A 15,489-nucleotide genomic window follows, 5' to 3' on the forward strand; every position below is an offset into this window, starting at 1 on the left:
CTGTTGGATTTCTCCTGTTTTTTTTAACACTGGCTATCATGCCCTGTGTCCAGTTACTCATCTGAGATCCGTCTGCTCAGCCTCCCGTCCCCACTTCTGTTTTGTTGGTGCTGTGCATCCAGAATGGAGCATTTAGGGCAACTAGACCTTTGCTAACCAGCACTCTCCATCCTTGAGTAGTGTTGCTTCCCACAGAGTCTTCCTGAATATCTCTGTAGACACAGCCCTGGCATCTGTCCTGTTACCCAGGAACTCGTGTGGCTCTTCATGCTAGTAATGTTTGTACCCTTTCACTGCATCCCATGTTTCAATTACCCCCTCCCATATGTTTGATGATACAGAAAAACCCTCATCATAAAGAATCATGCTGTAATACAGATTCCGTTATGCTTTGAATCAGAGCCTGTCCTGGTATACACAGTGATGTATAACATCTTCTTTTTACTAGAATATAAAAAAAGAATAACACAAGGGTCTATGCTTCTCCCTTACTGCTACCATAATAGCAGGATTCTGTTAAGTTTTGCAATTAGCTGGTTTGCCTGGCTCTTGTTTCCCCACTTTTCATTGATTCTGCACCAGGACTGGTTGCGCTGAGATGCAAATCTGCCTCACCCCTCCCTGCAGCACAGTCAGCCAGCCAGGGGCTGGTACAGGGAGTGTGCGTGAGGCAGGCAGGCAGGGGTCAGAGAACTGCTCAGTAGAACCCAGTGTTGGAGGAGACAGTGAGGAGAGGATCAACTGGTGAGCACTCACTCACATCCAAGGTCGCCAGATCACAGTCTTGAAGAAAAGCTAAACCTCTGGCAACTAATCACACATTGTTTGAAACACTGTGAAGATCATGCCAGACACATCTTTGAGCTTGTTCTGCCTGCCAGTTTGTCCTAAGCAAGGCCTTCAAGGCCATGACAGTATGCCAACCTCGGCCGGACTCTCCATTTTCACCTCCTGCCACCAATTTATCCTCTAGTATCAAACTGCCTACAGTTCTCCAACGTGCCATACAATTCCATACCCTTGCACCTGTATACTGTTGTTCCCTCTGCTTAGAATACCCTCCTTCCCACCTTCAGCCTAGAAAACTCATATTCAGCCTTCAAAACTCACCTCTAATGTCACCTCATGGGGGTCTTTCCTAATGATTCCTGCTATTCTCAGATAAGTAACCACATGGCCGTATGCCCACGTTGCTCAGACCCAAATCTGGAGGTTATCTTTGATTCCTCTCTCCCCCTCAGTCCTCCAGATTGGCTCCATCAGCATGTCCTGACACAGCTTTGTCCTCTAAATATCTCTCAAATATGTTCACTTCTCTCCGTCTCCACTACCAGCACTCTGCTCGCAGACACCTTTAACTTCACCCCAGTATTCCTTTAGCCTTTTAACTGGTCTCCCTGCTGTCACTCTTCCCAGCCCTGCCACCCTTATGTCACTTCTCCTCATAGGACCCAGAGGGATTTTTTGAACACAGATCAGACCCTATTATCTTCCTGCTTAATCCCCTTCAGTAACTTCCTGCTGCTCCTCTCATAGTAGCCAAACTCTCAACAATGACCTAAGAAGCCCTGCGTGACCTGCCCTACCTCCTTTCCTCCGTGCCCTCCTGGTCTAGCCTCCCTCTTTCCTCTGAGTTCCAGCCCAGTGGCCTCCATTCGCTTCCTCGAACACTCCAGGGTCTTCGTCCATAAGACCTTCACACACATCGTTTCTTGTAGTGGAGCTCTCTCTTCCCTCCACTGGGAACGTGGCCAGCTAGCTCTTTACCAACCTTTTGGTCTCAGGTTCAGTGTTACACCCTCAGAATTTTCCCCAACCCCCCTGTGCCTAAGCAGGGCCCTGGTTCTTTCTCCATCACTGCCCCTTACTCATTTTCCTCAGGATCCTTATTACAAGTTGTAATTACATTTCTGTCTATTTACCTTTAATGACAGTGTCTCCCTGCAGACTGTAAACTTTGAGAGCTCGGACCACAGTATCTTGTTCACTGCTGTATTCCCAGTGCCTAGCACAGTGACTAACAAAGAGTTGATGCTCAGATATTGGTTGGACCAATCAGTGAATGAACTCTTTGGGGTATTTCTTTGTGTCCTGAGCAGTCTTTGATTGCCCTTATGCATGGTATCATCACCTATTTCCTTACTTGTCTATCTTCTGTTAGACTGTGAGCTCCTTGGGGGCAGGGACTGTCTTCATGTCTGTGCTCTCAGCCCCTGGCACACAGTATTGATGCCAGCAGATTTATGTCAATGGATTGCCAGCCCTGCTTTGGTGCAAATAAGGAAGGACATATCCCCTACTTACTTTTACCTTGTGAGTATTGCATGCTTCAAATTACAAATTTCTGGTATTTGCATATTTATTATTCAGTTCTCTGTAGTAATGAGTTTCTTTATGGGACCAAAAGTCATAAGATGAAAACCCTTTTTGATGAACTTACCGTTCAGACGTCCTCCCCATTTGACCCTCTCCTCTGTTGCTGTATATAGTTTTGACAGATGGATTGTCTTTTTGATGGTCCAGTTGTAATTAATTGCAAAGTGATTTCATTAAATCAACAAAAGTGATTTTGGAGAACTTTGCAAATGTCATGCAAAGCAATTGATGGTAGGGATCTTGTTAAATTAAATGAAGAGAAAAATACTGATCAGGATGATGATATTAGTGCTTCAGAAGATGATTTGTGTTTCAAAGCGTTGAGAGGCCTAGGGAAAACTGGTGGAGTCCTTAAATATTTTTTAAACATTTTATTTTTATGATAGGACTAGGAGAGTCAAACATGAAATGCAAGATAGCCATCATATGGTGCTAGCATATAGCTTTATCAGAATCACAGTCAAGTTATCAATCAACTTTGATTCAGTGTTCATTAAGGAAACTAGCTCCTGGCTGCAGTAATAAACCTAAATTTTTTCTAATATCAAATAAAATGAAACTTGTTTTCATAATTTTAAATTTAATTTCTCACAGTAGAGCCCTTGTCAGACCTTTTTGTCCGTTTGTTATATTAAATGAATTCACTTTGTGACCTTTTCCCACCAATCATCCTTCACTAACAAGAAACTCCTATAGTAGCATGGAGACAGACCCAGCACCATGCACAAATAAGCCTACAGAGACATTATCATAAATAGACCGTAAACATAGCAGCAGCATTTCAAATACTTGCCATCTGTCTGTGATTACATAAAAGAAAGCTTCTTAACCAAAGTCTAATAAACAGTGCATCCAGTCCTTAAAGATATATATCTCTGAATTTTAATGTCGTTTCTCCTGATAACTGTTTCCAGAGGTCAGAGCACCAAGAAGGCACAGACTCATTTATCATCACAGTAGTCATGTAAGGAATTGTTCTTGTGTTTAAAATCAGGAAAAAGCATGGTAGCTTGGTATCATCTAGAACTAGGGTCACACTGTGGTCTCTGGGCCAAATCCAGCCTGCTGCTAGTTTTTGTAAATAAAGTTTTATTGGAAAACAGCCATGCTGCGGCCGGCTCCATAGCCAAGTGGTTAAGTTCGCGTGCTCCGCAGCGGCGGCCCAGGGTTCGGATCCTGGGCGCGGACATGGCACTGCTGATCAGGCCACGTTGAGGCGGCGTCCCACATCCCACAGCTAGAAGGACCTGCAACTAAGATATACAACTGTACGGGGGGGTTGGGGAAATAAAGCAGGGGAAAAAAAAAAAAAAGAAAACAACCATGCTTGTTTGTTTACCTATTGTCTATGGCTACTTTCACTCTTCAGTAACAGAGTTGAGTAGTTGCAACAGAGACCACATGACCTACAAAGCCTAAAATATTTATTGCCTGGCCCTTTCCAGAAAAAGTTTGCCAACCCCTGATCTAGAGCCAAGTTTGGAACAGAGACGTGCTGATGTCCTTTAAGTCTCTTTTTAAGCTGCCACCTTCTTTCTTTACACCAAAACAACGTGTAAAGTGTTTCAGTTTCAGTCATGGCAGAGTGGCATGTAGCAGACTAACCCTCCCACAGATGACCATTATATATAAACTCTGGATAAAACATTAAAAACCAACTATCTGAAGGCACTGCCAAGCAACTACATGTAGTCAGGGATTGAAAAGAGAACGACATTGGCTGAGACTCACACTTTTACAGCTTTTCCTCAGAGGGCAGTCCCCAGTCCATGCGGCACAGCGTAGCTAGGACTCAAACAGAAAGCCCGTCTTTTTAGCTGGCAGTTTTGGGGCCAGAGTTTAGGGCTGCTACAGCAGCTGGAAAAAGAGGAGGCAAATCCCAGAAAAGATGGATCCAACAAGGAGGGAAGCCCTAAAATCTGCTATAAATTCTCCTCAGGTCTTTGCTTGACCCTCCAATTGTGAAGGCACAGGGGAGACACTAAGGAACCCAACAGAAAGCAGCAGCTGGAGGAGTGACTGGATGGAGCAGAGACAGCTGCTGCTCATCACAGGACGGGGAGTTTGGAGTGGAGTCCAGTCCTGCCGCGTTAAAGGGGGTTGGTCAATACAGGCTTCCCTTGAAACTTCAGAAGGGCCATGCCTTAGAAGTGGAGACCATGTCCTAGTACTAAAGGCAGACCCAGATAGACGCACCCTAATCACACATAAAGCCAGTCTCGGGATGATTAGCGAATATTTCAACACTTTTCAGAGAAGGTAACAGAAACCAGATAATTTAAAAATGTTCAAAGATTTAAAGGAAAAGTAGTCTTACCTACTTAACTATGGATGAGGAATCTCGCACAGAATGGAAACTAAGAATCAAATGGAAACACTAAAACTGAAAACTGTAATACCTAAAATGAAAAATCCACTAGATGGACAACAAAACAAATTAACCAATCAGAAGAACAGAGAAGGAGTGAGAAAATGTGAACACAGTCTCAGTATCATAAGGATAAATTCAAACAATCTAACGTGTGTAACTGGAGACCCAGAAGTTGTGAAAGGGGGTGGGAGGGGGACAGAAAAAAAGATATTTTGAGAAATAACGGCTGAAAATTTCCCAGATTTGGTAAAACATACCAACTCACAAATCCAAGAATTTTAGCAAACCTCTAAGTACAAAGAAAGCCACATCTAGGTACGTCATAGTCAAACTGCTGAAAACCAGAGTTAACGAGAAAAATCTTGAAAGCAGCAGAGATGATAGACACATCTTCTACAGGGAACAACAATGTGAATGACGGTAACTTCTCACGGAGGCAGTGCAGGCCAGGAGACAGTGGAGCAGTGTCTTTAAAGTGCTGAAAGCAACACAATGCCAGTCTGCCAAACTTAGCTTTCAAATATGAAGACAAAGTAATGACCTTTTTTTTTAACTTTTTATTAAGATTATGATAGTTTACAACCTTGTGAAATTCCAGTTGTACATTATTGTTAGTCATGTTGTAGGTGCACCACTTCACCCTTTGTGCCCTCCGCCACCCCCCTTTCCCCTGGTAACCACCAATCAGTTCTCTTTGTCTCTGTGTTTAACTTCCACCTATGAGTGGAGTCATACAGATTTCATCTTTCTCTATCTGGCTTATTTCACTTAACATGATACCTTCAGGGTCCATCCATGTTGTTGTAAATGGGACGATTTCATCCTTTTTTATGGCTGAGTAGTATTCCATTGTATATATATACTATATCTTCTTTATCCAGTCAGCAGTTGATGGGCACTTAGGTTGCTTCCACATCTGGGCTATTGTAAATAATGCTGCAATGAACATAGGGGTGCATGGGACTTTTGGAATTGCTGATTTAGTAATGACATTTTTAGAAAAACAAAAGCTGAGAGGACTCAGCAGCAGCAATCCCAGAGAGCTGTTCAGGCTGAAGGGAAATGACACTACATGGTAACTCAGATCCACAGGAGGAAATAACAACCACAGAAAATGGTGAACATAAAGATCTAAAAATCTTTTTTTTTTCTCTTAGCTTATTTAAAAGACTGCTGGCTATTTAATGCAAAAATTACCACACTGGATTGTGTGGTTTATAGCGTATGTATATTTAAAATATTTGACAACAATAACACAAAGGACAGTGGGATAAAAAGAATTAGATCATACAGGTTGTGATATTTTGCATGAGGTGGTTCATTTTCAACTCTAAGTAGACTGTGAGGAAAAAATGAATATTGTGGTAACGAGCAACTACTTAAAAAGTAAAACAAGAAGATCTAGCTAAAAAGCCAATGAACAAATTAAAATATTAAAATTGAATACTAAAAAACATTTAGTTAATGCAAAAGAAGGGAGAAAAGGAAGGAACAGAGGAATTTTTTTTAATGGAACAGATATAAAACAAATAGCAAAATGGTAGTCCTAATATCAGTAAGACCAAATGTATCAGTGAGTACATTAAATGTAAAGGAACTGAGCATTCCACTTAAAACGTAGAGGTTATCAGATTGGATCAAAAATCAGGATCAAACTATGTTCTGGTTATAGGAGGATTACCTTAAATATAAAAACATGTAACTTGAAAGTAAGAGAGTGGAAAAGGATATTCTGTGCAAATCATAAGCAAAAGAAAACCCTTGTGGTATCAATAGCAGTCAATATCAAAGTAGACTTGAAGACAAGGGTTACTATCAAGGATAAAGAAGGGGCACAATAAGAGAGGCATTAAGGAACTTTCTGTGTTGATAGAAATGTTTTGTATCTTGGTGGGATGGTGTTTATGTGGATGTATACATACACATTTGTCATTTTATCAAAATTTAATGTCTTTTATTAAACTTAAGATCTTTGCATTTCTCTATATGATTTGTACCTTACAAATTTGAATGCAAAAACAAAAACACAGCAACCTTGTAAAGGATGTTGCCAGTGTGATACATCTAACAGGAAAGCTGATGCCATCACCTTTGTGCCATCTGTGTACTCCCGTTCCTTCCACCTTGGAAGTCAGTCCAGCGTCTTTTCCACCAAATAATGTTGTTTCCTTTTCTGTAGCGCTTTCTTGCTACAACCTCTATTTTTGGTTTTTTTCTCTCTAAAACTTAACATATTTTATTGAAAGTTATCAGGCTTTTACCCCAAAGGCTGGGATCTTTCTCACAAAGACTAGTAAAACTTTATATTAGGGACGTTTGAGTCTGGGATTTAGTTTGGCATCACCCCATATTTAAACAATTCTTCTTCATTTAGTCACCAATTCTTGCTTACCTGCAGTGTGCCAGGAGCTAGGCCCCAGAAATAAAATGTATACTAAACAGGCATGCTGTCTTCTCTCATGGAGTTTAGTCATAATTTCACTTTCTTTTGTAAAACTCAAATTAACGTGAAAGTTTGAAAGCCAAAGGCTAAGCTCATTGGATAAGAAGTTGCAGCATCTATAATTCTGTATTATGTGAATTGTACTGTGCACTAGATGCTCACCTCTGATGACAGTTCCTGCCTGTGTTTGGGGGTAAGCCACCAGAACAGAGCAGGATGAGCATACCATAGTATGACATCATCTGTAGGGGTCCGGTTTCAAAGTCAAGATGTAAGACAAAGAGCAAGTATAGGTAAAATTCTTGTCTTTGAACATTGGCCTCACGTTCAGTGAGCGAGATGCTCACACTGGCACATCTATATGCCCAGGAACCGAAGCTGATTGCAGGAGCTTCGTGTTCTCCATCTCACACTCGTCCAGAGAAGTGGCCCACTAAATCAGCCTTGCTATTTAAATTGTTATTCCTCTCCCTTTCCTTTTCCCTCCTGGTTGTATTTCAGGGTGGGGGAGGTGATGGGTGGGAAGGAGCCATGCATACAGAGTTGAATTCATGTAAATGAAATGACATCTGTACTGCATTTGGGAATTGCCACGTGCAGGAGATATCAAAAAAGTGAGTTACAAACTCATCTAAGTAGTGAATGTGAATGTGTGCTCATTTGTGTGGTACGATCAGCATTTAGATTACAGGGTTATCTTTACAGCACTCAAATGCAGCCACTTCTCTGGAGAACTGTTTACAGCTGTATTTTTATCTCCCTGATAGTTTGGGAAGCCAAAGTTTAAAGGACTGTTGAACAAATGAATTTGGGAATTATAACATTGAGTTCAATTAAAAAGCCTTTCTAGCTGAAACAATTGTTTACAGCACCATATTTAATTCCTGTAAAACTGTATTCTAAACTATCTTCTGAGAGACATTGCAGTGTTACGTTAAAAGTTTTTGCCTTTGGTAATTACGGGTTCATTTGCTTTAAAGCATCATGTCAACTTCTTTGGCTTAAGAGAAAGATTACCTTTTGTGCAGCAATAATGGGCTTAAAAGTCTAGTAAAGAACATATTTAACCTGTTTTCCCAATTTTGTTTCTTTTTCCCTCTTCTCTACAGTTTCGTGCCTTAGCACCGATGTACTATCGAGGGTCGGCTGCAGCTATAATTGTTTATGATATCACAAAAGAAGTAAGACTTACATACCATTTTCTTTAGACTCTTCAAAACTTTCTTTTGGTTACTTAGCTCTCCAGTTGCTTTCTTCTTTTGTGTTGCAGGAGACATTTTCAACATTAAAGAATTGGGTGAAAGAGCTTGGACAGCATGGCCCACCTAATATTGTAGTTGCCATTGCAGGAAATAAGTGTGATCTTGTCGATGTCAGGTAAGTTATTAGAGCAGGAGATTACAGTGTTCATGATGTGCTCATCGCAATATCCAATATAAGAATCTTGCTTTTATTTTATCTCTGACATTGAAAAAGTCCTTTTTGTTGTTTGGTTGGAGTCCTGAAGTTTCAAACTAAATTAAGAGTTCAGACATTTAGAGCTAATTAGATTGTGTCTATAGCCAGGTGTGTAATTTATTTAAAGATTGGTTGCATCATACTTGACATTATCTGAGATTAGTGTAGCCCCCAGCTCCCATGACATAGGATACTTGGATGGGGAAAGCATATTTTAAGGAAAGAATATTTATTAGCAATTTCTCTGGCCTGCTTCCGTGATTCCCAAAGCAAGGGCTTTGTTTTTAGGGGGAAAGAAACCCCTGCCACTCTCTGATCATTCCGTTAACTGCCTTGCTACTGGTGCCGAGTTCGGTTTGGTTTGGTTTGGTTTGGTTTAACCATAGAAGGGGTGTAATTCAGAGGACCATGTGTCAGGGCTCTTTCGCCAGCCATTTGTGACATTCTCTGTCATCTGAAATCTGGTAAATTACTGGGTACCAGGTGGGGATGATGTTAAGCTCTTGATGGGTAGAATTTCTGATTTGCAATTGTTGCCTTCCAGGGAAGTCATGGAAAGAGATGCTAAGGACTACGCTGACTCCATCCATGCAATTTTTGTAGAGACCAGCGCAAAAAACGCGATAAACATAAATGAACTCTTTATAGAAATTAGTGAGTATTTCTGTGCCCTATTGGTTTCCTGTGTGCAGAGCAACTTAAAACAGAATTATCTTGCTGGGTAAAATTCCCTTCTTACATAGTGTGTCTACTCTGGTATTGTTCTCAGTGGAATGAGATTTGAGAATGTAAGAGCAACAGCCAGTTTTCATATCGTGTTATAATTGCTGGAGAGCTGCTGCCTGATGACTGTAGCCCTTCTAGAAAGAATGTCACTACTGAGTAAATAATGCGCAGGGCCTGGAGGACCTGGAAGCTGTCGTCTCTCCCTCTTTGTCTCTTTAAATGTGTTTCAATTAGTCTTCCAAAGTCATTGAAAATGAACAAAATAAATAAAGGGAAATGGAATGCATGTGTGATTCCACTTTAAGAAAACCCTCAGAAATTAATACTAGGGGAATAAAAGTTAAGACCTGTTTTCCCCACCCCTCCCCCTTCCCTTCCAGAAGTGTTGATAGGATGACACTAGATGGAAGAGAGGCGCTGCATACCTTTGGGATCCTCTACTGATTTTATCTATGTTTATTCGTTTCATTCAAATTCCTCAAAATATTTATCGAGAACTGTTCAACGCTCAGGGGAGACAGCAGTGAACAAGACAGGTGCAGCCCCTGTTCTCCTAGAGCACACATTCTACTGTGGGAGGCAGACAGTGGTCACAAAAATAAATAAGATCCTTTCAAATGACAAGCAGTGATCGAAAGAAAATAATACAGGATGAAGTGAAGGAATGTCCGCAGGTGGTCGGGGAAGGCCTCTCTGAGGATGTGATGTTGGAGCTGAGATCTGATGGAGGAGGTCTTGCAGAGACCTGGGGTTCAGGTTAACTGGACATGTCAGACTACCAGATGGAAAACAGGAGGAAGCCGACAGGGGACAGCGACCTTATTCATTAAGATCCATCCTTTGGGTAAAATCTGAGATTACTGAAGCTGGAAGGGTGCTTGGCCATCATGCAGAGGACGGGGCATGAACTTCAATGCCCACTAGGGCCAGGCCGGGACAGCCCACCAGTAGAGCAGGCCTGGGGCGAGGGCTGGGACTTGGGGGGCTGCAGGAAGCCCTGGTGACCTTGACAGCTGGCAAGTGCAGGCGCAGCTCCAGCAGTTGGGGCCATTCTGGAATGTAGATTCCTCGTTACCCAGTTGCTGGGGTTATTTTTGTTTTTATTTACATATATATATATTTTTTTTTTTTTTTTAAGATTTTATTTTTCCTTTTTCTGCCCAAAGCCCCCCGGTACATAGTTGTGTATTTTTAGTTGTGCGTCCTTCTAGTTGTGGCATGTGGGATGCCACTTCAGCATGGCTTGATGAGCGGTGCCATGTCCGTGCCCAGGACCCAAACCAGCGAAATCCTGGGCCACCGAAGAGCAGTGCACGAACTTGGCCACGGGGCCGGCCCTACTTATATTTTTTTGATGTTTTTAGTTTGTTCAAAGAACCAGAGATTTGAATTTTATGTAACATGTTCCCTGGTTTAGATTTGGCCACTAATTCAAATATTTTCAGAGTACTATGCAGGTCTGCCAAGCCCACCTGCTCCAGCTGTGGCCCGTGGACTGCTGGTTTGCAGCCTCTAGTGCAGCCCCTTCATTTCAACATTAAAAAGCTGTAATATTTATTGTCTTCCTAGATTGTAAATAGCAAGTTACTCAGATGCAACTGAAAGGCAACATAAGGCCAGTCGGAATTTTTCACAGTTCAAGCTAAAATATCTGAGTGTGTGGTGTCATGAGTGTGCTAAAATTATCACTGTTTTTTTAAATGTTCTTTAGCAGTGTTGAAAACAGGAAGGTAGTAACCTATACCAACAATGAAAATTTTTATATAAAATCTAGCATGTACATATTCATTTTAACTGTGAAAAATAAAAAACAAATGTTTGCAAAGATTAGAAAAATTTAGAGAGTTGTAAATTGAGTTTATTGTTTACTGGGTGTTATAAAATTGCATTAGCCGAGTCCCTGGCATGCTAACTTTTCACTGAAGTGTAACGTGCATACAGAAAAGTGCTCATATCATAAGTATAAAGCTCAAACAGTTTTCACAACTGAGTGTACTCCTATAATGGGCACTCAGATCAAGACCCAGCAGGACCCCAGAAGCCTTCCTGGTGCCACTCCAGTTCCTTCCCCTCCCCTCAAGGGAACCACCTTGACTGCTAACTCTTCAGATCTGTTTTGCCTGTTTTTATACTTTGTATTTTTTAAAACATGCTGTTTACTCTTTTGTGTCTTGCTTCTCTCCCTCCACATTGCATTTGTTAGATTCATGCATAGCACTGCGTGATTCCTTCTCATTGCTGTAGTGTGTGTGCGCGCATGTGCGTGGGTGCACGTGTCAGTGAGGAGAATGTCTACAGTGTAGTTATCCATTCTGTTGATAAGCATTTGGCTAGTTGTTTCCAATTTAGAACTTTCACAAGTAGCACCTCCCTGAACAGTGCCCTTCACGTCCACTATGTGCACATGTTTGTTGGGTATATTTACACCCAGGAGAAGAATTGCTGAGTCACTGGGTATGCACGTGTTCAGTAAGAGTTTTCTGCCAAACAGTCTTCAGAGTGGTTATACCAATTGATGTTCACCAGTGTTGTGTGAGGATTCCAGTCACTCTCCCTTTCTGGTGAGTAGGTAGTGACCAGCAGTTATGACAGCTAATGAAGTTGAGCTCCTTTCCGGATAGTTATTTGCATTTATATAATATCTGGATATCCTCTTTTGTGAAGTTTTGCCTATTTTCCTGTTGGGTTACCTGCCTTTTACTTAATGTTTATAGTTTATTTTGGATATGAGTCCATTGTTGATTATGTGTATTGGAAAGATCATCTGCTTTGTGGCTTGACCTTCAGTTTTCAATCAACTGTTTTGATGAACTGGAGTTTTTAATCTTAATATAATGCGTTTATCCTTATTCTCCTTTATGTTTAGCACTTCTTGGCTTCCGTTTAAGAAATCATTGCCTGTTCTCAGGTCATGAAGTTATTCTCCTCTGCTTTCTTCTAAAAATATTTCAGAGATGGCTTTGTAATACCAGCTGTATGTCCACTATGGGTTTATTGAGAAATGTCTTATGACAGGAAGCTTCAATAAAGCTTCTAAATAAATTTGCCATTTATTCACAATAGTATCCATAGGCATTTGAAGAGTAGTTAGGACATACTGGGGGACATTTCTAGTCATATAGACACCATGTGTGGTATACCCACCCAGATGTGCAGGCTGCTCAACATGCTGGAGTCTCCAGGCTTGGTAACGACGGACCTGAGAGTTGGTGGATTGCATCTAGGCCTCGTTAATGCCAAAAGATGCGTGTGTCATTTCATCCCACGTTTTCAAAATACCTCGGGCCAGGTACTGCACTACCTGGATGCTAGAAACGTAACGATGAACAAACAGATCTCTTCCCTCAAAGAGCTTAGGGTCTAATTCGAGGGAGAGAGTTGCGTAAACAAATATGTAATAACAGGCTTCTCGCTCCTGATTGACTTCAGTGTCTGAAGTGTTGGAGAGAGTTAGGAAGTAGGAGGGCATCAGGAAAGCCTTTGTACAAGAAGCAACCCCTGAGTTATCAGCTACATAGGTGGATGGGTGATTTAAGATTTCTCTCGAAATTGAGATTATGCTTCACGGAGCAGTAAAGTGAAACCTGTTCATTTTTATGCATTGTTGGTAGGAGAATAAAGCGGCATAACCTCTTCAGAGAGCAATTTGGCAGCATCTGTCAAAATTTAAATTGCACGTCCTTCCTGCATTTGTGCTAGACAGACACTGGAAATACAGTGTATGTGTCAGATAAATACCCAGGAGTAAAATAGCGTGACCCAGCTCTTGCATTCCTCTTCATTTATCCTACATATGCACTCTTAGGTTCACAAAGATAGTTTTTGCACTGTTGTTATTAACATCAAAATATTGGAAACAAACTAAATATCCATCAACAGGGGAGTTCTTAAGTAAATTATGGTACATCCATACAATGCAGTATCATGGAGCTATTAAAAAGAATGCTGTGATGGAATAATCCCCAGGATCAATCAAGTGAAAACACAGCAAGATGGGGAGCAGTGCACACGGTGTGCTCCTGTCTGGGTCTAGAAAGGGGACAGGTAGAGGCGTATGTATACTGTGCATGTCTGTGCACATCTGCCTCTGGAAGGTGGCCTCTGCCGTAAGACGGAAGGATAGGCATGTTCTGATTGAATTTTTTTTTTACCATATACAAATATTACCTACTCAAAACAAAATGGTATTTTTAACGTAATTTTTTTTAATTAAAAAATTTTTACTAAATGCCACATTAATATCCTTGTCTGGACCCTGGAACAGAAATAGAGCATTAGTGGAAAAACTGATGGCATCTGAAAAAAGTCTGGAGTTCAGTTAATAGTGATGTGCCAACGTTGAATTCTTCATTTTGACAAATGTCCCGTGTAAGATAGGATACCAGCGTTAGGGGAAACAGGGTGAGGAGTATACAGCAACTCTGTGTTACCTTTGCAGCATTTCTGTAAAGCTAAAATTATTCCAAAATTAAAAGTTTGTCAAACTTTTTTATTTTAATGAAACCCATCACATTGCATCTGCAAAATTGTTGTGTCTGAGAATGAACAGATTTGGAAAGTTAAAGCTCATTTCCTTCCCTTGTCTCCTTTTTGTTTAGGTCGAAGAATTCCGTCCACTGATGCCAACCCACCATCTGGCGGGAAGGGCTTCAAACTCCGAAGACAGCCTTCAGAGCCCAGACGGAGCTGCTGCTGACTGAGCCTCAGCCCCTCAGACTGGATGATGACGTAGGTGGTCCTGAACGTTAACAGGAGGGCGGGGACCCTGCCGCCACGGGTCGCCTAGCCGGTCTTGGGCCTTCTTCATGCAGAAAGGATTCACGGAACTTGACCGGTTGTTTCCTCTTTGGAGAGCGCAGCAATAATAGTTCAGTCTGTGGACCTCTCTTGTGTAAAGAATCTCTGGTGTACAAAGGGACTACATCATTGGCTTTTGACCTTGCCGAAAAGGAACGTATAATTGTATGGATGGTAGGATTAAGTTGTTGAGTAGTTTTGTAATCAAGATTTTATGTAACATTTGTAAAGGGAAAATTAGCACTTTTGTGAGTTTAGGGGGAAAAAAGATCTTGTGGAGATTATCATTTCCGTAGTTGCCCACTCCCACTGTTATAGGGAGTTGTATCACTGACAGTGTGGTGGGATATGCTAAGTGGAGGGATGGCAATTATTGTTTGAAGCTAAAGTGGGTTATTTCTAGGACTGATGGAAATTATTCCATCCCGCCATCTCTAAAGTATTTTTCATTGATGATATTAGCCCAGGATACATACAGTAAGTTAACAACAATAACAATTGCATAGCTCACCTTAGGTTTGCATTCTGACCCTGTCATATATGAGTCACCAAACACGTTATTGGCACCTTTTTAGGTAAGCTCTCATGATCAAGATGGTGGTGGTAGAGAAGCTGCCTGGAATACATTGAATTGTGTATGTTTAAACTGACTAGCAATGGTTTAAAAAAGAGGAAGAAGAGAGAAAGTGGTGTAAATGCTGTCAATTTTTTATTTAACCCAGCTATTTTGGTGGGGAAAACAATTATCTGTTGCTTAGAATATGTAAAGTTGTAGTCTATATTTATGAGACCATTGCTTAAAGATTATAAATTATGTAAATACATTAATAAATTCTGTGTTTTGTTCAACACTCCATTTAATCTTGCACCCAGCCTCCCATCCGCCCAGTCGCTTTCGGCCGATGCCCAGGAGCCTCTGGAGCACATTCACGCTGTGGGAAGCGCAGATCGCGCAGCTTACAGTCTGCAGAGATCTTCTGCCTTCCCTCCCCGCACCCTCCACATCCCATCTGGAAATCATGATAAAGATTACACACTTTGACAAGCCTGACTAGCCCTTGCTAGCCTTGGGGTAAGAGATTAAGCTCCAAACTCAAGTCATTTACCTGGTCTTGGTAATAAGTTTCTTTTAGCTTTTATAGCGACCTCAGACCAACTGTTTTAAGAGAGCTTTCCTTGTTAACAATTTAGCTTATCTTTCCGTTTCCTTTATTTTCCCCTGCCTCTGTTAGTGGTTAACACTCTTTTCCCTCAGGGAGCCTAATGAGGTTTTTAATATAATCTAAAAATAAAGCGCTGAAGTGAAGTTGGTGAAAAT

General features: G+C 41.3%; 1 protein-coding gene across 1 annotated transcript in view; it reads left to right on the forward strand.

Moving 5' to 3' along the window:
- RAB22A (RAB22A, member RAS oncogene family) overlaps positions 1 to 15,027 on the forward strand; it is a 53,815-nt gene extending 38,788 nt beyond the window's left edge. Inside the window, exons 4-7 of the mRNA XM_044748087.2 lie at positions 8,300 to 8,371; positions 8,461 to 8,567; positions 9,193 to 9,302; positions 13,973 to 15,027. Of these exons, the coding sequence (XP_044604022.1) occupies positions 8,300 to 8,371; positions 8,461 to 8,567; positions 9,193 to 9,302; positions 13,973 to 14,070 (387 nt within the window). The 3' untranslated portion in view covers positions 14,071 to 15,027. The remainder of the gene's footprint in view (positions 1 to 8,299; positions 8,372 to 8,460; positions 8,568 to 9,192; positions 9,303 to 13,972) is intronic.
- Positions 15,028 to 15,489: the final 462 nt, after the last annotated feature.

This window comes from Equus asinus, chromosome 15 (genome assembly GCF_041296235.1).
Source record: "Equus asinus isolate D_3611 breed Donkey chromosome 15, EquAss-T2T_v2, whole genome shotgun sequence".
In the NCBI taxonomy this organism is placed as follows: Eukaryota; Metazoa; Chordata; class Mammalia; order Perissodactyla; family Equidae; genus Equus; species Equus asinus.